Source organism: Dermacentor variabilis, chromosome 1 (assembly GCF_050947875.1).
Source record: "Dermacentor variabilis isolate Ectoservices chromosome 1, ASM5094787v1, whole genome shotgun sequence".
Classification (NCBI taxonomy): Eukaryota; Metazoa; Arthropoda; class Arachnida; order Ixodida; family Ixodidae; genus Dermacentor; species Dermacentor variabilis.
Genome location: NC_134568.1, coordinates 201,499,022 through 201,521,528, shown reverse-complemented (window position 1 = coordinate 201,521,528; position 22,507 = coordinate 201,499,022). Strand labels below are relative to the sequence as shown.

General features: G+C 46.1%; 1 protein-coding gene and 1 long non-coding RNA gene across 9 annotated transcripts in view; one reads left to right on the top strand and one right to left on the bottom strand.

The window, feature by feature from the left end:
- LOC142590961 (TOX high mobility group box family member 3-like) overlaps positions 1-18,857 on the top strand; it is a 739,235-nt gene extending 720,378 nt beyond the window's left edge. For 5 of the 8 annotated variants that reach the window (XM_075703332.1, XM_075703354.1, XM_075703345.1 and 2 more), the window contains 7 exons: positions 1,723-1,939; positions 3,318-3,439; positions 4,476-4,692; positions 10,615-10,830; positions 11,740-11,883; positions 12,867-13,048; positions 16,921-18,857. In XM_075703332.1, the coding sequence (XP_075559447.1) occupies positions 1,723-1,939; positions 3,318-3,439; positions 4,476-4,692; positions 10,615-10,830; positions 11,740-11,883; positions 12,867-13,048; positions 16,921-16,984 (1,162 nt within the window). In that variant the 3' untranslated portion in view covers positions 16,985-18,857. The remainder of the gene's footprint in view (positions 1-1,722; positions 1,940-3,317; positions 3,440-4,475; positions 4,693-10,614; positions 10,831-11,739; positions 11,884-12,866; positions 13,049-16,920) is intronic. The other 3 variants (XR_012830300.1, XM_075703360.1, XM_075703340.1) reach the window with 3 other exon arrangements.
- LOC142591008 (uncharacterized) lies at positions 17,074-22,119 on the bottom strand. Its single transcript, XR_012830302.1, has 3 exons — positions 21,709-22,119; positions 18,932-19,016; positions 17,074-18,289 (listed from the first exon to the last, which is right to left on the bottom strand). It is a non-coding gene; the product is annotated as an uncharacterized LOC142591008 (long non-coding RNA).
- Between the last annotated feature and the right edge of the window lie 388 nt (positions 22,120-22,507).

The following is a 22,507-nucleotide window of genomic DNA, read 5'->3' as shown; positions in this document are numbered from 1 at the left end:
CCTACTTCGTTATATATTTCATGGAGGAAGGAAAAAGATTGGAGGGAGCAAGGAGGTTGTAAAAAAAAAAAAAATGGCAGTGGCTTAGCTCGGCTATGCCAGGATATACGTAGCGAAAGCTAAGGCATAGCATGGTTAGCCTTGGTTAATCTTGATTGCAAGTCCAGGTTAGTCTGTTGTCTAGCTATGTTGCGGCGTTTAGCCAGTCCTTTGGCGCGCTGTTCGTCTGTTTCCTGGGCGATTCGTTTCCTCTTCATCTCGTTCCGATGTCGATTCCAGGCCTCCTCCTGCTTATCAGAATTGTCGCCGTCCACACTACCGCCTCAACTGTGGTTGCGGCGCACGCGAGCTCTCCAACCCACTACACAACAATAGTTCTTTCGCCGAGGTGTGCTCATCCTCATCCTTCGAACACACTGCCAAGTCGCCGAGTTACCATACAAACTATATAGACATATGCGCGGGTCGTCTGCGCACGTATACATCGTGCAGACGGCATCGTTTCACGGAAGTGAGGAACCTCAATTCATTGCAAAGCAGTAGTTCTAGTGCATTCTTTTTCGCACACACTAGGTACAAAAAACGATGAAAAAAGAAACGTAAGCACGACGGGTTGTCGATCAGACGACGGCGCATCGAGCAGACAACAGCTCGGCGCCGCCGTAACCAGACGGTACGCGCGGCTCCGCCGGGCCGCCGAGGCACCGGATTGGCCGGAACTTCAGCACCGGATTGGCCGGAACTTCAGAAGAAGGCGACGGCAGCGCCGCCGCAAATTTTAGCGTTTTTTTTTTTCTCCACTCTCTCCGCTTGCCGTGGCCTCTGTTGGATACACCCCCCCCCTCCCCCCATTCTAGTACACTGATACCACAGCGCATCAGCGCCAGATTTCCCTCCAGGTAACATAGTGAGGAACTCTATGAAGCATTCGCTTGCCAAGGCTGGCTCGGTGACGTAATGCTCCCTCCTATATTTTTTTCTTTTCTCCATGATATATTTTATGATTAGGCTTCAAGATTTTCATGTGGCGCTCCCTCCATTTTTTTCATCATCCATGGGTGAATGCATACACTAAACGACTGCAGCGCCGATTTCTCTCTAGTAATTTTATTACGAAACTCTATGCCTCCATCGCCTCGGAAGCCACTCCTCCATACCCCACGAAAATAATAAAAGAAGCTTTCGAGCAGGCCCACCCACCCCCTGGCGGCAGTTGTCACCTAACCATTTCCTTATACTTGTGATTATATGTGTGATATTTTAGGTTTTTATGTAAGTGCGTAACAGCTCATGAAGTAATACAGTGACTTCAGATAATCTGAAACAGAGGACCGGTATTGCTATAACAGCGGCGTTGGTATCGTTTCCGACATCGGTAGAATATTCATCCTTAGGTTTGCTGCACGCGCCTTGGCGTTTCCTGTAGACAGTAGCGCCACTTCGCCGTATTATTATTTGTATCAAAATATCAACCAGTGAGACGACGACACGTTGTGCTGGGAGAAGACAAAAAGCTCCTGCCAGGTGCCGCGTTTCAGTTCGCTCCCGTACGACGAACATTGCTCGTAGTACGCTACCAGTCTGAGCAGGTCGGCGATGGATGCACCAGAACGACCGGAACGTCCTATGAGCCCGTTGCTGGCAGCGGTCCTTCGGCGGTAGGGTTTTGCGCAGTGCTGGGTGGAGCTTTGTAGTATCTAATCGCAGCGCTCGCTTTTGCAGTGTTACATCGTACGAAGGGCCGTACCTCGGCCAGTATCCATCTGCGCCGGCGGCGCCGCCGCCGCAAGGTGCTCTCATGGGTCCACCGAGCATGCTGCGCGGACCGGCACCCAGGGCCGGCTCGGCGGGCAGCGGCTCGCCGCCGGGTTCGAACCATACTTCGCCGGGCCAGGAGACCACCAGTGAGGATAGTGACGACAGCACGCCGCTGTCGCAGGTACGCCGGTTTTTTTCTTTTTTTTTAAATCTCCCTGCACGTGTTCGTAGCGGTCGGCACACACGCGTGCATAATGTTGAGGCTTTGAAAGAATCAGGGGACTTGTTAGGCGTGTTCTTTTAGGTATGCCTTCGCGAAAACGTTTTCTGAACGTAGCCTTGCCTCGCTGTGTGTGTGTGTTCGCATGCGCTTCCCGATTAAGCCTTTTCGGCAATGGCGGCGTTCCAGAACAGCGGGCGCGTGCCTCGGGCTCGCTGTTGGCGCGTGCCCCGGGCTCGCGGTTGGCGCGTGCCCCGGGCTCGCGGTTGGCGCGTGCCTTGTGCTCGCGGTTGGCGCGTGCCTTGTGCTCACGGTTGGCGCGTGCCTCGTGCACGCTGTTGGCGCGCCGCGCTCGTGCCTCCACCTTCGCCTTTTCGAATAGCTGCGGTGGGCGCGTGTCACAGCTTCGTAATGCATTTTTTTTTTTATTGCGACAGCGTGCCTTCTGGCATAAAGAAATATTTAAATGTGTAGTTTTCTTGTCGCCTCTAGACAGCTCTCTCCGAAGCACGGACGTGAAACTCAGCGCTTCGCGTTTTCGACTTTAATCGCCCCGCATAAAATAATCATCGTGTGAGTTTTTGTTGCGTAAAAGTTGTCTGCGTGCTATTCGAGCATTCATAGAGCCTCCGTGTTCATTTTTATTCGGGACTCTCGTTTTACTGCGTGCATTCAGGTGAGACATTGTCCGGCCATCGTTTCTCGACGTGCATCTGTCATTCGCACTCACAAATATTAATGGAGGTAGGTCTTTGTGCCATGTGCGTAGCTTATGTACTGCTGCTAATACAGTTTCTGACATAACGCGGTGGCACGTTAGATCTATGCCTGACAGCTACAATCGAATGCGTAGCTTGCTAGATGACGTAGCGTTTCAACAAGGAAGTTTTCGATCAGCCGCGAAAGTTCCTCTTAGCAAATAGATTGTTTTCGCCCGCTTGCCTAACATCGCGTAGCGGTTGGGCCTCTTTGTACTCTGCTGGCGTTACATGTGGGGGGCGAATATATACAGAGCGACTGTAGTCTGCTTCGGCAGCTCTGGCAGGCCTTTAAATACCCGGAAGCAGCGCGACTCCATCTTAGGAGACAGATGACTGACGTCTACTCAGATATGTAGTTTGGAGCCTTGCACCACTATTGCGAGATTTCTTCCGCGGGTCAAGCCTAGTATTGACTGACGCAGTGACTTGCACGAGCTGATCATTTAACTCGCGGTTGGCTTAAAGGTCATCTGTGTACTGATAAAAACAGCCCACGCTAGCGCGGCTCCTGTGTAAAGCCACTGTTGTGTTTCGATACTGAGGCCGGCCCTCACTGTGTGCGGTCTTACCTTGCGCAGCTGGTCGGAGGCGTGAAGCGGCCTTCTCCTGAGCCACTCATGGACAACGGCGGAGGCAAGACCGCCAAGAAAGCCAAGATGCCCAAGAAGAAGAAGAAGAGGGACCCCAACGAGCCACAAAAGTCAGTTTCCCCAACCACACCACGCGCCCCTTTGCCAAGGGGCGGCTTGGCTGGCTGCGCTGGTGTGCCCCAGCCAGGCGGCCTCCTTTTATTGGCGAATGCAGCGCAGTTTTTGATGGAATCACCAAAATAAAAACGTTATGTCGTTTTTTTTTTGTGTGTGTGTGTGACAGTATCTCACACCTCATGGACAGTTACGTCAACTATGAGGGGCCTAACCAGGCTTGGACCACTCAGTGGCTTCCTCTTAAGAGCTTTTCCTCACCATCTGCGTTCCTGCCCCCGCAGACCCTCGTGCAGATTTGAGATTGCGTGGGAACCTTACCTCACAATGAGTCCACGTGTTAACTCTCGCAAAACCTGCGCGACCAATAGCATAGCTTCCGCAGTAGGCGTCATAATGTCTGTGAGCGGCGAGCGTGGAGGAAGAACTAGAAGGGAGCATTACGTAACAAAATTGAAGCTATGAAACATCGGCCCAACACGTGATCATGTAGCGGTAAGCTTTAGTGTCTTCGTCCGCTGCGCTCAGCGCACGCACTTCAGAAAATACGAGTGCGACAGCAACGTGCGGCCGTCGCACTTGTACGTTGCAACGATGACAACAAACTTGTGCGTTACAGTAAACGGCCGAAGTTGCGCAGGGTCATGTGATTGGCCGACTTTGTCGGAGAAAGAAGGCGAATGGCTTCACAGAGAGTTGACTTGCGAAGGCTTTCTGCGGGACATAATGCTGCCTCCTAGTATTTCCTTCCTCCGTGGCAGTGAGGTTTAGCACTGCCTTAGGAGAGGAAGTGCCGGCAGGAAATTGAAAGCACCTTACGCCTCTTGTGGTCCTCTGAAGTTAATACCATGGAATTGCTAGCGGCTTTGTTAATTTGAGGTTTTGTTCTAGATTCTTGAATTCGATCGCGCTTTTTAGCTCCGATTCTGCCATTTGTTAGGCCCCTCTCCCGTTATCGTTTGGTGCCACATTTGTCATGCGGACGGCTTTGACGTAGAAGCGCGAACTGACGTCGACTTGTGTCTACTGCAGGCCCGTGTCGGCGTACGCTCTGTTCTTCCGCGACACCCAAGCAGCCATCAAGGGCCAGAACCCTAACGCCAGCTTCGGCGAAGTCTCCAAGATAGTGGCATCCATGTGGGACGGCCTTGAAGCAGACCACAAGAACGTGTACAAGAAGAAGACCGAAGCTGCCAAAAAGGAATACTTGAAGGCCCTTGCTGCCTACCGGGCGAGCCTTGTCTCTAGGGTAGGCAACCTTTTCACTTTGGTCACCTGTTTCTTCCCTTTAGTGCTTCTGTACTGGGCCCGAATCTAACGCGTTGGTTCGAACTGCCGTAAAACGAACCTTCTGTGCCTTTTAATTTCTTGCCGCAGTTGAAAATAAAACGGAGTATTTTCGTTTAATGTTTAGCAGAGACTTCGACATAATGTTGGAAAGCAAACTCGTCGTTCGAGACGGTAGCAAAAGCGTATCGAGAATCGTAATATGGAGCCGGAGGTTTATAGCTTGCGTACACCCCGTTTTATGCAATGACATGCGTTTCTTTTTACTTAAGAAGTGAACGGGAAAAAGTTTGAGCGTTGCTTTGTTCTTGCTCAAATGTCGCAACAAAATCGCATTTTATGTTCAGAATAGTTCAGTGACTGTTACTTGCCTGATCTGTCAAGGAAAACAAAAGGCGATTTTGCATCCGGCATCTTCGCTCTTGTTCCATGTCAAATCAAACAAGTAACAGTGCCAAGTGCTGAACGATCCGCACCATAAAACACGATCTTGTTGCGAAATTTCAACAAATTCGAAGTGAATGTAAGCGATGTATTGTTTTTAATGTACCTAAGGGGAAAAAGTAGGTCAGCCTACGAAGCATGGAAGAACCTTCCATGCAAGGAAGGATAGAAGAGTCGTCTCTCACTACGCGCATTCGCGGCCAAAAAATAGTGTGTCACATAAACGGAGCGATGCTTCCTTGAGCGCACTACTTGCATAGATTCGGCAGCGTTGCCTGTTCTAAGTGTGGCTTACCGAACGAAGCAATGTCGACGTGCCGTGCGTGCTTGCGACGGTTAGTTATATAATTTTGCAAAAGTACTATCTCTTTGTCGATAGCCAGCGGGACAACTTATGCTGTTGCGAGGCCTTGACCAGATGGCGTATACGATGTACGATGCGCGCTGTATTCGCTATTTACACGGCGCTGCGTCATGTGGATATGTGCCCTGCGCTGCAGGAAGTAGGCTTCTCAATAGGCGCGCTGCGTAAAAGCATAGCCATTCGCGATCGCGATTTCACACTCATACAGTTCTTTACCTCGTTGTCTGGCGAATTTATCACTTACCATTACCGCTACGATTTTGAATATTGATTACGGGGGTGTTCCGATAGGGCATGTTGGCGGTGAGGAACGGGAACATTGTAATTCTCGATAAGCATGAGCCTAAAATGCAAGCGAAAGTGCCGTTGACTGAATGCCACGAGAAACGGTGTAAGCTGAAGAAAATGGGTGGATTCCAAAGGACGCCCAAGCTAGGCTGATTTGTTGCATTTTGAGCGCGTGACTGACGCTGGAGAGCGTCGCTCCATGCTGCGCACCTGCCGGCACCGATCGGCACGCCGAGCTTGATTTAAGCGGACGCAGCATCACCGCGACGAACGTGCATGCTTGCCGGTGCGTCCGCGTCACGGGCCGTGCTGGTGACTGATCACCGAGTCGTGGCCGGCTGGCGATATCTGGACCGGGATTTTGTAGCGACGTCTTTTCAGATGCGATTCCCTTTCGCGCTTTTCGGGCTTTGTCAGTGGTGAGAGAGGCGCTCCGCCCGTGTTATCAGTGGGATCAGCCGGCTCGGAACAGTGGATGATAAGACTGGCATAAAATTGAGCGGAAGGAATTATACCGGCCCTAATGGATTACGAAATATGTTGGTGGATACTGTACCTACTTACTTCCACCTTGGACAGTCACATGCTTTCAGCGAGCTGCCGCGGCTCACGTTGGTCGTGCATCTTGTTCTAACAATACGAATGTGTGCACTGATGAAACGCTCTATTTTCGCGTATTCGCCGAAAGATTGCAAGCATGAGGCGGCGAACTTCGTCCTTAAAAAAGCTTGTGGCAGCGTCGGATGGCGGTTATCCGGCGCTGCGCCCGCGTTGGCCGCAAGAGAGGGGCTGACCGACCGTACGGGGTGCCCCGTTCCTTCGGTCCATCCTGTGGATCTAGCGAGTCGCTGCGCTTGAGGCCGCGAAGGCCCGCATGGTGGTCGATCTATTCAGTGCGCAGTAGTGCAATGAGCTGCGCCCAATTTTCTCTTATGGGTGCCGAGAAACCGCCCCATCTGCCTTTTGTCGCAAAGAATGTGCACCGCACCTTTCGCGACTCGCCCTATATAGCAATGAGTCATCGCCGCTCCCGACGAACGCGTTGCGTTTGCGCCACATGCTGCGTGACGTGATATCCATTCTGCCGAGAGGACCGATAATTTCCTCCTCTGAAAAGAAAGGCTATTGAGAGGCGCCGTTACAGGCCGAGTAGTTTTATTGCTCTATAGATATTAGTCGCGCCATAGCCTTAGCGGGGAAAAAAAAAAAGAAATGTGGCACATCATCTTCGAGCTCGTGTGATTAGCTTGCCACGATTCTTGATTTTGTTTGATCGGAAACATCTGCTGAGTGAAGACAGATATTGGGAAAGGTGCGAATGGGAGGATTGTTAATATAGACCTGTCTTCTCTGCATGATTTACATAATTGTTAATGCATATGGCAGTAGCTGAAGCTGCATTTATGAACAAAAGGAGGTTTATGGCAGAGAGTTGGTTGTATTGTATTGTATTGTATTGTTAACAATAAAGGGGAGTAGCATAAATAATGTCACAAGTGGTGCCTTCATGTGCGATTTTAGCAGTTGGCACACATTTTTATGTCTGCGCATAAATAAAATGTTTATGCATCTTAGTTTCTACGATTATTTGTTGAAAGGGCTCTTCCGTAGCCAATTTTGCCAGACTTTTGTCACTTAATAAAACTATAGAAAAGGCTAGCCACATTAGCAATGTTTGGCTTGTCACTGGTTGTGGTTAGAGCAGCCAACATGAGAAAAGCATGGCTCCTGCCATGTGCTTAACAAAATGCAGTAGTTAATTGGATGACACTAGGAAAAGCAGGTGCTGCCATACTGTAGTCAGTAATGTAAACTTTTGCCACCCGTCAGGAAGTCATTCTACATTACCGGTTTTAATTGTATGTATTAGATTGCTATAATGGTAATTATTTCATATAAATTATCATATTGCAGTATAATTAACACAGAAATAACCTATTTTAGAAATAAGCATATTTTTATGCATGTATTTGCTTCCTATGATGCATTCACAAGAAGTACAACCCTTTTCAGGGCTGGAATAGTGTAATAATTCCAATTAGTTTCCTTTCCACACTTCGTCAGTAGTCCGAGGACACTCCACCCATGTTATTTCAGAGATCAGCCAGTCGTGAGCAATGGATGATGAAAAAGGAAAAGAGCCGAGCAATACGAATTGTTACTATTATACTGGCCCAGCTCTCATTTAAGACATCCAGTATTTTCTGGGCTGCTGTAATGTGACAATTCCTTTTCATTGATTTTGCTCCTTTCTTATCATTGACCGCTTACAACTGGCCAATCCTAGTGATAACGTAGGTGGAACGCCGCTGCGACCAGTAACAAAGCAAGAAAAAGAAAATAATCGTAATAGAATCATTTCATTATCCTAGCTCTGTTCTTTGTGTCGCAATGCAGACATTAATTTAGCTCTGTTCTTTGTGTCACGATGCAGACATTAATTTTTGTAATATGGGGTTGTGCCTTTACGTTTAGAGGCATTGCAGCATGTTCTTGGGACATAATTTCTGTCTTTTTCTTCTCCTCATAAGATTAATTTCCTGTTTTACTGAATGCTGAAAAGACACTTTAGTTTCACGTGGGTTCAGTGCACATCTTGTGAAGTGAACGCCTGGTAAGGCAGATTCCCAGCACCCCTCCGTGTTCGTATTAAAGGGAGTCCACTGTCTGTAAGAATGGTGCTAGCCAAAAAACTAATTTCTGAACATTCTTCATTGAAAGCGAGTGACAATAAGCTACTAGAGAACTACTGTGCTATGTGGCAAGGGTTCACATAGCAGCACAGTATTTATTGAATGTTGAAGTGGTCATGGTGGCACTGTTTGCTTGTGTTGTCTACAAAGCAGTAAGCTACGAAGGTTGATCCAGAAATAAGGTTACCAAAGAGCTCCAGCCACACGGGAAGGTGCGAGGCAAAATCAGGCAACACTGCTGCACGCAGCTGTTCCCCCACTCTCGATTCCCCCCGGCTGCACTTCGCTGCGGTGCTCATTCTTGGCTCAGCAGCCGTCCAATATGGAGTTACCCATTGTTGATCCTGCCAAGTGCGAGATTCGTTCCATAATTAGTTTTTTGCACGCCAAAGGGACTCCACCCGTGGATACTCATCGTCAGTTGACAGAGGTGTATGGCGACAAGTGTATGTCCGTTCAACACGTCCGAAAGTGGTGCAGAGAATTTAGTGCTGGTTGGAAGGAAGTCCACGATGGAGAATGGAGTGGAAGACAGTCAATTTCGGAGGCAGTTATCGAGATGGTCTAACGCGAAGTGCTTCAAAACAAGAGGATCACTGTTCGTTAACTTATTTGAGATTCCTGGGAGTTCTTGCAGTACAGTGGAAAGAGCTTTGACTGGAAAACTGGGGTATCGCAAGTATTGTACTCGATGGGTACCGTGGCTATTGACATCAAGCCACAAGGAGAAATGCTTTGACTGTGCTCGCGAGTTTGTTCAAAAGTGTCAAGAAGATAAGGAAGGATTGTTCGACTCCATTATTATGGGAGACGAAACATGGGTGTTTCATTTCACTCCCAAAACAAAACAAAAATCCAAACAGTGGCATCACCCAGAATCACCAGTCGCAAAGAAGTTCGAACAAACTTCTTCTGCTGGCAAAGTCATGGCCAGTGTATTTTGCGATCATAAGGGGATGCTGCTGAACGATTTCATGGAACGTGGGACAACAATCAACTCTGACAGTTATTGCGCAACACTAAGAAAACTCAGGCGAGCTATCCGGAACTGCTGGCCAGGACAACTGGCAGCCAGTATAACACTTCTTCACGACAATGCCCGACCTCACGTCTCCCGTCATACCCAGGAACTTTTGACAAACTTTGGGTGGACTGTCATGCCTCACCCACCGTACAGTCCAGAACTCGCACCTAGAGACTATCACTTGTTCCCTAAGCTAAAGGAACGTTTGAGTGGCCAACGCTTCCGGAGCGACAATGAAGTCAAAGAAGAGGTGAAACGCTTCCTCAACGAGTTGGCGGCGCAGTTCTTCGACAATGGGATACAGAAATTGGAGCAACGTCTACAAAAATGCGTAGAAAAAGATGGCGATTATGTTTCATCTTTCCAATGATGTAAATTTCTATGTGAATAAACAATGTTGTCTATTTATAAAATTGATGGGAACCTTATTTCTGGATCAACCCTCGTATTTAGTGCAAAATGCAGAAATGCTTGCCACAGCATTGCTTCCTTATGTTAACAGAATGAATTCTGGAGATGCCTGCAAGGTGACCACAGATTTGCAGAAAGAAAAGTTGGCATCCACCTGAATTCCATTGGGTGCCAACTTTCCCTTTGCGTTGAGCAAGTAGCTTCATCCTACTAATGTGTCAGGATCTGCATACATCATCTGATTTTTGTGTTATCATATTTATGTACATTGCAGACATGAAGCTGAAGCAACATTTGGTGCTAATTTGGATGTCAGCCCAGTTTGATCGATAATCTAGTGCCACATTTTGCTTTTTTCTTAGTTGCCTCCGGTGAATTTTACATGATATGTTAGCATCGGACTTACTGTTATAGTGTCACTGTATTAATTCAGGGTAGGAAGCTTTATAGCAGTGGTGGTCATAGCAGGGGTACTCTGGTTATATTAATATTATTTAGCACAGGAGTCTCAACTTGTTATTTTAAAGAATAACTCTGGTAGCGTGCACCATATATATATGGCACCATGTATATATAAGCACCATATAAATGCTCCTTTGTAATTGGGCACTATATGCTCCATAGAAATGGGAAGAAGACAGATTGATTACTTTGTGGCAGGCCGCTGCTGACCACTCGGACACGCTGTACGCGAGTGGGCCTGTCAGTTCGTCAAGTGCAGTGCCCTCACCACCCCAGGGGAGCCTGTCACCCCTGCAGAAGAAGAGTCCGTTGCTGACCTCGCTCATGGAAGGGGGCTCCCCACATAATCAGTACATGGCCATGAGCCCGCCCCAGGGCATGCTTAATGCACAGCAGCAGGTATGGTCCAACATGGTAAGCACTCATTTTCTCAAACACCCTTTCTTGTGAAGTAGCTCTGTGGCCCAATGCTTTCTTTAGTTCAGAGCTCTTGCACTGTAATTGGCATAGCCTTTAACATAAGTCTTTAAGTCATCGCATTTTTCTTGTGTGTAAACATTTTTTTAAAATCACTATTTCATTATGAAATATAATTGTAGCTCACTGCAAGGTGTTGTGGGCAAAGCAAAATTTCTGCCACTATGGTTTATTTGTACCCTCTCTCTCTCTCTCTCTCTCTCTCTCTTGCTTGCTGGCTCACTCATTCTCTCTTTATTTAACATAAGCCCCCTATGAACCTTTATTCCAGAACATCATCTTTTTATTTATGAGCAGTCTCTTTTTTTTCCATGGAGCACAGATTTCTTTCTCTTTGAAATATGCAACACGGTGGTATGAAACAGAAGCACAGTTACTGATGTCATTTGTATTGTGTAAGGACTTCATTTGGCAGTGGCATATCCAGCAACAGCTGGCAACAGTGTTACATGAATAACACATATAGTATTCTTGTGATATCGGCAAGGCATTTATCGCAAGTAAAAAGCATCACATGCAAAAGGCATTTGGGCAAAGGGAGAGAAAACACAGGCATGCACTGCCATGCATGTTTCTGCACTAAAAAAATAAATCAATCAAACAAACAAAAACTAGGACCAACCTTGTGAATTGCTACTCGAACAAAAGCAAGCGATCCACTTGCAATGCACGAAATGAAATAGAAATCCTTGTGAGCAATGGGACAGCGAGGAGGGAATCGGTATTGGGTGCAGTTGGAATTGTCAGATTTTTTATGTGGAAGTCTTCAGTCGATTTACACATAAATTTGTGATTGTCAGGCACTGTTGCTGACTGGACATGCCGGTTCTGTGTTTTTCTAACTAGCATCCGATGGCACAGAGCCCCTCCATGATGCAGCAGCAGCCACCTCAGCAGACCATGATGCAACAGCACTCTCCACCCCAGCAGATGATGATGGCTTCTGCCTCCGTGGCTGCTTCATCCTACACTGCTGACCTGATGTCAGCGGTGAGTATATTTTAGATATTGAAACCCAACCCAAGGCTCTATGGCTGCCACTGTGTGCCATATTTTGAAGCCTTGTTTGTTTGTTTGTTTGCTAGCTCTTCTGCATGTTTGTTGCTGTAGAACTGCACAGTAATGCATTTGATTTTTTTTTTATTATTTTCGATTTTTTTTTTCTGTTGTCATCTTGGCTGAATCCTTCTTTTTTATGTTAATGGGCTTGTATAGGTCTCTGATGTCTGTAAAAATTGGTTGCTTGAAAATGAGTTGGGTAATAGCTTTGCTGAACCTAATGACAAGCCCAGACTGACACTCAGAAATCGGACTCCTGCCTTGGAAAGCACTCAAATACATATACATTGGCATCTCGCTGTGCTGCAGGAAGGTAAAACCCTCTTTATGGGGCTATCGTGTGGTAAAACCCTGTGCCAGCTTTTGAGCTGCAGTTATTAGGAATAATAGCTATGTATTGTTTCAATGAATATCTACTGTTGCCAGAACATTTCTGCAAATTGTGCTTGAACTGCAATAGTATTATTTAAATTGGCCACTGGTGTTTATTACGTAGGCTGCTATACCAACACAGCAGCCACTATCTCCGTTGTGTACAGCACAGTATGTGGCATTATATTGTGAAAAATAAAGTTTCTGTAGAGTTTATCCATAATATAGTTTTACCTTTCAAAATCTGCACTGGAAGACTGAGAATGATGTCTTGTATGAAGAACACTTCTGTTTTGTGTGCCTGCATTTCTTGTGGTTAAGTGTAAACAAAAAGAGCATGCTCTTTGGTTCTTGCTAGTTGGGTGCCTGATGCATGTTTGCGTGCACGGGTGGGAGGAGGCGTGGCGCCGCTAGCCGCCCCTCATCACGTGGCTGACGCGTTGAGTGGAGCTGCTGCGGCGTGGACGGCTAGAAACCCCCGAGGCGCGTGTAGTCGTTGTGGCACGCCTGTTGAGGGGTGTTGCGCCGGTTGAAATCTGCAGCCTCCACCCTCGCTGTCCAGCCCAGCTTCCAGTGGTGGGGGCATGATGGACCAGCAGGGCCATATGCCTGGAGGAGCCTCCCACCAGCGATGCATCCGCAACGGCTGCCCCAACCCAGCCATTGAGTCACATGACTGGGACCGAGAGTACTGCAGCAGCGAGTGTGTCGTCTCACACTGCAGGTGAGCACACCTTATGGAGACTGCTGTGTCTTCTTTGAGCCTTTGTACTCACAGAAAACACTTTGCCCATAAGCATTGCATGCAAGCACTTAGTGTGGCAATGATAGCATGACAAGCAAATATAGTGTGTGCAATGAGCCAAAGGCTAAACCAAAGTGTCAGTCGTTAGCGAAGTGGGTACATGAGGAGAGTAGGGCAGTTACAACTGCAAACTAAGTAAAGCTTGGTCAGGGTGCATTATGCTATACATTGCGTATTATGTAACAAAACTGTTGTATTTGTTGGCCAAAATACGTTTACAGCAAATTAAGTTTGGTTACTCACAACCAAAGTGGGCTAGGACTGAGAGCATTTCCTTGAGCTGTCAGAGGTTGCTCAACTTCCTTTGCCAAGACCTTTTATAAATTACCTTAGCAGAAGGAGGACATTGTCACTGTGTTTATCTCCCTCATGATAAAGACAATCCTAGTTAAATGAAGTTTGAGGTGGCCATATGACACGGGTATTAGTTTCTGAGTGGTTTATGTCCATTATGCTAATGTCTCATTTGGAAGCAGAGTTGCATACTTCACTGCCATAGTTCTGCAAAAACTCGGATGAGTGAAGTAATTGCTGACATGCTGACATTCTTCAAGATGTAGTTCGTGTACAGGTCATCACAAAAGCATACCTGCCAACTCTCCGGAATTTTGCATAATGTTTACAAGGAAAGGCTCATTCTTTCATTTTACGAAAGTTGCATCAAGTTTCAAGAAAAATTAGTTCTGTTCACGAGATAGTTTCACTCATCAGTCTTTTACCCGACCGTTGGAAATCTGCCAATGGCGAAAGGGTGCCAGAGGGGTACATGCTTAGAGCCATTTTCTATGGACAAGTTCCTTTAGCAGGCAAAATAGGCACCAGTTTAGCCGCTAAATAAGTAACCTTGATATAAAAAAAGACATTGTGCTGCTTGTCATTCTCCACTTTTCAAAGTTTGCTACTGCTTGTGTGCTAAGTCTAAAGGTAAATCAATCATTCATGTGTGTATGTATCCCAAAGAAGGCAAGTGCTCAGGGAAGACATTTGAAGAATTCTTACTATTCCCTCTGTTGTACCCTTCCCTTGGCATCATGTCCGCTGGATTTTTATTAATTGTAAACTTCACAGCTTGACAGGCACGCAAAGGTGTGACAGCTAAAATGCTTTAGTAAACCTCTTTAATGCATGCATTGTTGAACTGAAGGTGATTGTTGCTCGAAAGTAATCATGAACTACCTTGTTATGCAAAATTTTCATAGCAAGCATGTGGTTCACTTTACATTTGATCAAAATTCCACAGCATAAACTGACATATTGTATGCATCGGCAAAAGTGTTGTGTAAGACCTTGACATGCAAAGGCATCAGTGTGCAACTTGTGAAAGACAGGGTGACTTTTAAAATTGCCTGTTGTAGATAACATAATTCCAGTCCTTGAGCTGGATTATTTAGAGAGGCAGACAATAATTTCATGAGAAATTACGACACACATTCAACACAAGTCAAACACATGTGCGCCATCAAACTTGCCATCAAAATGCACTGTTGTTCCACTTACTTCTTTAACAAAATGTTCTTCTATGCATTGACGCACTAAAGTAACTAGAATGCCCTAGTATTTTGTTCCACACTTTGGGAAATAATATCTCGAAACTGGTGTCACCCTGGAAATTCATTTCAAGTGGATACGTCTTGCAAGCTAACCAGTTACAATTTGTAAATTGTAATATGTGCCGTAGATTAACTAATTAGAAAGTTAATTATTGATTTTTGTTAATTAGTTGAATATGTGTTTCGATTTCTCGTGCTCGTAATGTCTGCCTCTTCAAGTAATCCAGCTCACGAACAAAAATTATGCTATATGCCACAGGGGATTTTTAAAAATTCCATACAACTTAAAAATGGTCACCCTGTATAATTTATACGTGTTACTTTCGTGGTCATCACGGGCATTGGCAAGGCTTTGACCGCATTGGTTCAGTAGGAACTTCAGTTATTTGAACATTTACATTCATTGCAAAATTGTGAAATAAACACACACAAAAAAACATAAAGGACATAATGGCCACACCATGTTTTGCAAGAAAAAGTTGTCGGAGTAAACAGGCCATGTTTGTAATAAATTACCTAAAGCTCATCTGGTATTAGTAAGTTTAGTGGCTGTAGGGTCAATAGCTTTATATTTTTTTTCAACTTGCCGCTGTCACTACAGCAACAACTGATAGTCATTGTGATGTTATAGCAATACCATTTCCAGCTGCAGTCATTATCACTAAAAGGTACAAACTGTGAGAAATATTTTAAAGAAATAAAAGTGCATGTATTGTCACTTATCAGTGTTAATCTTTTTTAATACATTATTCTGCTTGTGCATTTGTCATGCAACAGTGTTAAATTTTTCTTAGTGCTCTAGCAGTGTTACTTCGTTAGCCGGAGCTTCTATGTTAAAGTACTCTACTTGCACTTTTATGTAAGTTTGAATAATTTTGATTAAGTTTATTGTAACATAGAGCTTACATAGCATCAGTGTAAAAAAGCTGTAGATATGGGTGCATGTTTCTGACGAGGGCTACTATGATTTTTGGTAGTTCTGTGCTGCTCCATTCACTTGATGAACTACAGTAAAAGCTTGTTAATTTGAACTCGATTAATTAGAACAGTTAATTTCAACTGACGCCCTGGTCCCGGCACAGTTCTGTGTATTTTAATCGGGGAACTTGAAGCCTCTGGTTTAGAGCCCCCGGTTTACATGGCTTGCGCCATCTCTTTGTTTGAGAGCGCAGCCACATGACCGCAGCGAACAGCTGTTTCCATGGCGCATGTGCGCTCTCTGTCTTGCATGTGCCCGCGCAATTCGGGTAGCTTGCGCGCATGCTGGTGTGACAGCCATTTCGCTTCCGCGGCAGGCGCCGCCGGCGCCATTGCTAGATGTTGCAGCATGTTATGTTGCAGCAGATTGCAGCATCAGCGCTGGATGTTGCAGCACGTTATTTCTCAGCAGATTAGAATTCGAACACTGCACTGGAGCTCTTGGGCAAGCTGCAAGCGATGCTCATGGAGTCGCAACAGAAGAAACGCAAGCAAATGCATATTACCAATTACTTTTCATTTTGATTGCGTTAATCCTGCCCTGCAAATAAACGTGCTTTGGGGCATAAATAATGTAATGTCAACATTAAGGCCCGCTGCTCACATAAATGCATGTCGATGCTTGTTTCTGGCATATAACTGACTGATTGATAGATTAATTTTGTTCGCTGTTGGAGCTCCATGAACTTAATTTACGGAATCACCTGCCACAAATGTGTAGTTGTGCCTAATTCGCGATATCGAGTCCAGAGGTGGCTTCTTTGGGATCTGTCCGCGCAGCGTGGCGTGATGGCTGTTCAGTCTAGCGCCCGCCCACAAATTCAAACTCCGCTTAATTCAAACAATTTTATGGTCCCCTTTGAGTTCGAATTAACGATATTTTACTGTATATTGACTCAATACCTGTTAGAGCTACCCACACGGCCATTGAGTGCACGGACTTATCAGTTTAAAAGCATTGTGTGCTCATGTGGTAGCAGCAGTTGACGTCTAAGGTATGCAGTGTTACTGTGATTGCATATTCAAGTATTCAGTGAGCACACAAGCTGTAGATGCATGCAGTGTATCTCTTATTTGGTGAACCCTGTCCATGAAGCAGCCATAAGAAGTAAATGCTAACACCCAGAGCTCTTGCTTTCTTGAATGAAAAACTCTTTTTAATTAACATTGGTTGAAGTAAAAGGTTGATCTTGCAGCACATGTACTTAGTAATAGGCACATCAGTGTCTTGCACTGTGTAAGGAATTGCTTTTCCTGTTTCAGAGATGTCTTCACAGCCTGGGTAGCACAACGGCAGGTTGCCAACACCAACACTTTTGTCAAGTAAACTGGGCCCATGGCACAGATCCAGATAACTGTGCTTGACAGCCTCCTATTTTTTTAAAAGAGAGATAAAGGGCCACTCTTACCCAGGTCTTGGCATCTGGTATCCTTTTTTTTTTTTTTTAAAGTTTCCTCAGCTTCAGGCAGCACTTTCTTTTTTGTGTGTGCTGCTGCTTGTTTTGTGTTTTGTTATGCTTTGTTGCAATCTGGCCATGGGAAAGGCTGATACACTAGTGTGTGGTTTCCTGTGTGTATAAACATTTGATAGTTCTATGTTTGTATAAAGTGGTCTCCTAGTAAATGCATTCCACATTGCTGCTACATCCTGCTGCTGACTGGAGGGAAAGGTCTCCTGCTCCGTTCAGCCACTCTGCTCCCCGACCAACACACAGCTTGGTGCGCGAGTTGATGGCCAGGTGGCAAGCAGCGAGTGAGACTGCCATCCCAGTGCTGCAGAGACTGTGGACAGAAAAGTGTGCTTCATTATAGCATTAGCCAGCAGCCTGGGTACCTGTGTGACAGTGCTCCCATGCATAGCTGCAAGGAGAAGAGCAAGACAGAGCTGTGCTGCATGAACTAGAATTGGAAGTGGCAATTGGAAGTGCGTGGAGAGACACTTGCACCATCGCTGTTATCTGCTCATACTCGTGTGCAAAGGCTCTTATTATCCTGCTGTAACTGCTGCTACCTGTATAAGGCTGCTGACACCTGTTTGCTTCCTCCTTGTGCTTCCTACCTTCATTTCCGCCCTAGCTTCTGCATTGTTTTTTGTTTGATGAAGATGTTGTTTTATGAAATCCCATTTCCTGTGTTCAAACTAATAAAAATAAAAAGCCTGTTGTTGAATATTCTGTGTGAAAGGTAAAGATATGCCTGCCTGTGTAGTCCCCCAATTTCCCCCTCTAGTGAGTTGTGTGTCACATTTAATGCTGCAATGTCTAGATTCAGCCAAAGCTCTCGGCAACAAACCTGGTGGTCATGAACACACTGCATCTTGCGTTTATTTTAACGCAATTGTGCGCATACCTTGCTTAACTGCTGTATCTAGACTTTGTTATCTTTAGTGCAAGGTGTGATCCTGGAACTTGTGCAGTACTGCTCTGGGTTGGAGGGAACTACTGCTTGGCATTACTTCTGCATCTTGTTCTGCTTGGTTCTTGTTCTTTCACTCTCTGGTTGGTGGGGCTAAGCAGGCGTTTGGTTGCCTGCTTGGCAGCCGCTGCTTTCTCGAGTGTGGTTGCTCATCCTGCAATTCCTGTTTCGCTTAGAGGGCTGTCGTCCATTTCTGTCTTGTCTTTTAGGGAACATCCTGTAAAATATGGTGTACATAACAGGCACATCAATCTGTTACAAAAACTTTATGTGAAGATATGTGGAATAGTGACTAGCATTTAATTTTGTATATGAACTGTACATGCCTAAGTACATGGAAATGTTTTATGGTGTGAAACCTTACTAGAGCAACTGGGAAGAGGCTATTAAGCAGGTACCCGCAATGTGTTTGATGCGGCTAAGCGTTAATGCAGTATCAGGGTTTTGGAGGAAACAAGGAAGAACAAAGTATTTGATTTCCTTCTGTGAGGCTTGTTGCTTGTGCCGATCAATACTGTGATCAAGTCTGCTGATGCTGGCATGCAAACTTTTCTGCAAGAAATGGCAAAAGAATGAAAAGATAAGCAGCAGTAGGTTTTTATGGCATTGCATTCAGACCACACAAAAAAAGTTTGACAGATTCACATCTTAGCTAACAAAGTGAAAGTTACATGATGCATTGAGAGTATTAGTGTTAAGAGTGAGAGCAGTGTTCCATGATTACAAATGTCAGTTCTTGTACTGTTTTATTTAATCTAAATAAAGACATACTGGAACTCGACAAATGCGTTACACTAAATATATATTTTTTCACTTGCCCCAAAACATTTCAGTTATATTACAGTGGTACCTTGCTTACCTCTGAATGGCAGTTTATCTCAAAGCATGTGAGAGCCATGGGCATGAGCATTATCCTTGGAGTGGTGATATGTGGTGTTGGCAGGCTGACATAAAACGAAATGGAAACAATGCTGTAAGACAAAGTTAAATGTAATTAAGCAGTTATGCCCAAAAGCTGAACCAAGAGAGCGAAAGCAGTAATTATGTATAATGTTTGGTTGTATTATTGAGCTTTTCCTTTGGCATTAATTGAAAATAGGCAATTGAAGTCTGCAAGAAACCTAAGTGTGAGGCTGGTTGCAGGCTCAGTCATTTACTCAGTGAAAGAGTTGGGTGCTAGATGAGGGTGTGGGTAACAAAGATTATAGTGATGGATGGTGTTGCCATAAAATGTGAGAGGTACTATTGAGTGTAAATTAAGAAGTTCTAGTGTTCCATTCTAATCTCTTGGTCACAGCGCCAGAATTTTTCAAGAAGGTTGAAGGATCGGAAGGTCCCCAATTAATTTTAACTTCTGGGAATGACCTTATGTGTACCATAATCTCTGCAAATGGCTGCCTTTACACTTTCTGTGCAGCAGCATTGAACCTGGAAGTTGATGTTTAATATTAAAATTGATATACCTCTCTCACAGGACAAATTTAACACTTTGAACGAATGAAACATGTTTGAGTTGTGGCACATCCCCTGCATGTTGCTCTATAATGATAATTACTGCTTTCTGCAGGTAAAAGCAATGCTCACTGCCATTAGCTGAAGAAATGCGTACATAATTAAGATAGAATATACAGTATTCTCACTGTATATGATGAGGCAATTGAGCAGCCACGTGAATTAAAAGATGCAATGCAGTAAACATAAGATAATAGATGTCTTGGTTGCCATAGCTGAACAGTGGAAGCAAATGCCATGGTCTTGATCCCTGCATGTGAAGTAAAATATTTTCCTCCAAGCTGCCACCATAGTCCTCATGACAATGAAGAAGGAAATACATGCACTTGATGCAAAAACAGCGACAGCACAATAATGTGTTTGGTACAGCTTGAAATAAGGTTAAGCATTTGTCACTTGTAGATAGATAGATAGAAACTTTATTGAAATGGAAAAGATTTGAAGGAGGGGTGGTCGGAACCTCTCAGTCCAGGGCCCCAATGGCCTCTGCCGCCTGCCTGACCTGGCTAATTAAGGACCTTTGTCCTGCCAGGTCGGAGTGGGCTTGCTGTGCCTCCCACTGCTCCATTGTGTTACTGGTATTTGGCCTATCAGGGTGCTTAATGCACTCCCAGGTTATATGTATTAGGGTAGGTATGCCACCGCACCAAGGACAGTTGGCCCGATAACGAGTGGGATACATGGCATTTAGCAATTTTAAATGGGGGAATACCCCGGTCTGTATTTTACGCCAATCGGCGACCTCTTCCCCGCTAAGTTGTGGGTGAGGCGGCGGGTATTTTCTGCGGACTCCGCGCTGATGAGCAAGGATGTCTTTGGCATTTAAATTGGTGGAATTTTGTGAGGGATAGTGCGAGTGGTTGGGGTTAGAAGAAGACGCCGTCGCTCGGTTAGTGAACCCACGAACTAACGCGTTAGCCTTTTCGTTCCCCTGTACCCCCGCGTGGTCCAGGCACCAGAGCAGGCGATGATGGTAGTTGAAGGATTTGGGGATTATCGCGAGGCTAGCCGCAGTCACGTGCCCCTTGAAAAACATGCAACATGTCTCCTGGGAGTCCGTGACCACGACCGAGTCCCTTTGCGAACGCTCCGCGTGAGCGAGTGCGATCGCCACTGCTAATATTTCAGCCGAGGTGGGGATCCTGCCGTGGCCGACGCGGTAATTTGCTGTTGGCTGATCGCGTTCACGACTGCCAGGGCGTACCTCCTTTGGTAGCGCTGTAAAATCTCTTGTACAGACTAACTTGCAGACACCTTAAAAAATCTACTGAAGGCACAAATCTTGCCTTCGTTGCACTTAAAATTCTATTTCCATGTTCTTTTTTATCTAATGCTAAGGTTCCTTTATGATCTACATTTACCGTATTTACACGATTGTAAGTCGACCTATTTTCTAATATTTGAAAATCTGAAGTGTGTGTGTGTGTGGGGGGGGGGGGGGGGGTCGACTTACAGTCGAAACCAAGACATGGCACCGCAAAAAAAAGCCAGACCAACGAGATATCAAGTGAGTATGCTTGCTCTACGGCCCGACCCGGAGCTTTCCGCCATCCCGCGCGTTTGTTCGCTTTTTTTGGAAGGGTATTTCAACATTTTTGAGAGTTTTACAGCGCACACAGCACTCATGGGGGGTGTCGATAGTTCATGGAAGTGCCGCTGTTCCATTTGCGGCGGCACCCTCAGAACAGCGGCGCTTGCGGGGAGTATCGATAGTTCATGGAAGTGCCGCTGTTTCATTTGCGGCGGCACCCTCAGAACAGCGGCGCTTGCGGGGAGTATTGATAGTTCATGGAAGTGCCGCTGTTCCATTTGCGGAGGCACCCTCAGAAAAGCGGCGCTTGCGGGGGAGTATCAATAGTTCATGGAAGAGCCGACACCGCTCACGTGTTTCTTTAGCTGTTTCATGCGTTGGATTTGACTGCTGGCCGCGTGTTACTTCCGTGCTTCCTCAGTCGTCGTGAGTGCTCGGAGTCCACCAAGCATTCGGCGCTCGTTCACAGCAGCGTTCAAGGGGGCTGCCATCCTTTGCGCTGAAGAAACAAATAACTGCGCAGCGGGCCGCAAGTTTGATTTTTCTTATTGGATGGTGCGAGAATGACAACTGCAGTGAAGCAAAATTTTCACCTGTGACGGCAAGCGAAGAGGTTCCCGCGGGCCGGAGTCGGGACGCTTTCCGGAGCTGGAGGCCAAGCTTGCGGCGCACTATATCGCTGAAATGTGTGATCGGTCCCTGCCAGCGACGTACGACGTGGTCATGACACAAGCCTGGATCTTCGCTTTTTAAGGACCTCCGCCGTGAGTACGAGTCGCTGGCGGCAGAAGAGCCTCCCTGACGGCTGTGTGTGGTTGGGTGCTTTCGGCGTGGACTTATGTATGCAAACACGCTTATGTATGCAAATGCGGAATTTCGCTGAATGACGACGTGCTGTGGGACCGTAGCGGCAGTGACGATGGCAGCACTAGTGAGGACGAGTGTAGTCCAGTGACCATGCCAGCTACTAATAAATTTTCGTTGTTGAATGTGCCGGTGGGTATGCCCTTCTTTTTTACAGCGAAGCTGTATACCTCTACCCTCCAAGGAAATTTTCGTGTCGTAAGCAAAAAAAACTCCCCATACGTGGGCCGATCCCGGAGGTAGTGCGATGCCGCGCCGACTCGCGGCGGAGGTGAAACGGGGGTTAAGCACTTCCCATACGTAGGCCGATCCCGAGGATTGCGCAGTGCCGGGCCGACCCGCGGCGGAGCTGCAGTTCGCCATTAAGGAACTCACATACACAGCTTCGCTGGTAATCCTTCACAGTGTGGAATGGCAGTGATTTTTTTTTTTTTTTCCTGTCTCGCGATATGGGAGGGTCGACTTACAATCATGTAAATACGGTAGGATTCATGAGTATGAAGGAGCATCACCAAGACATGAAAACTG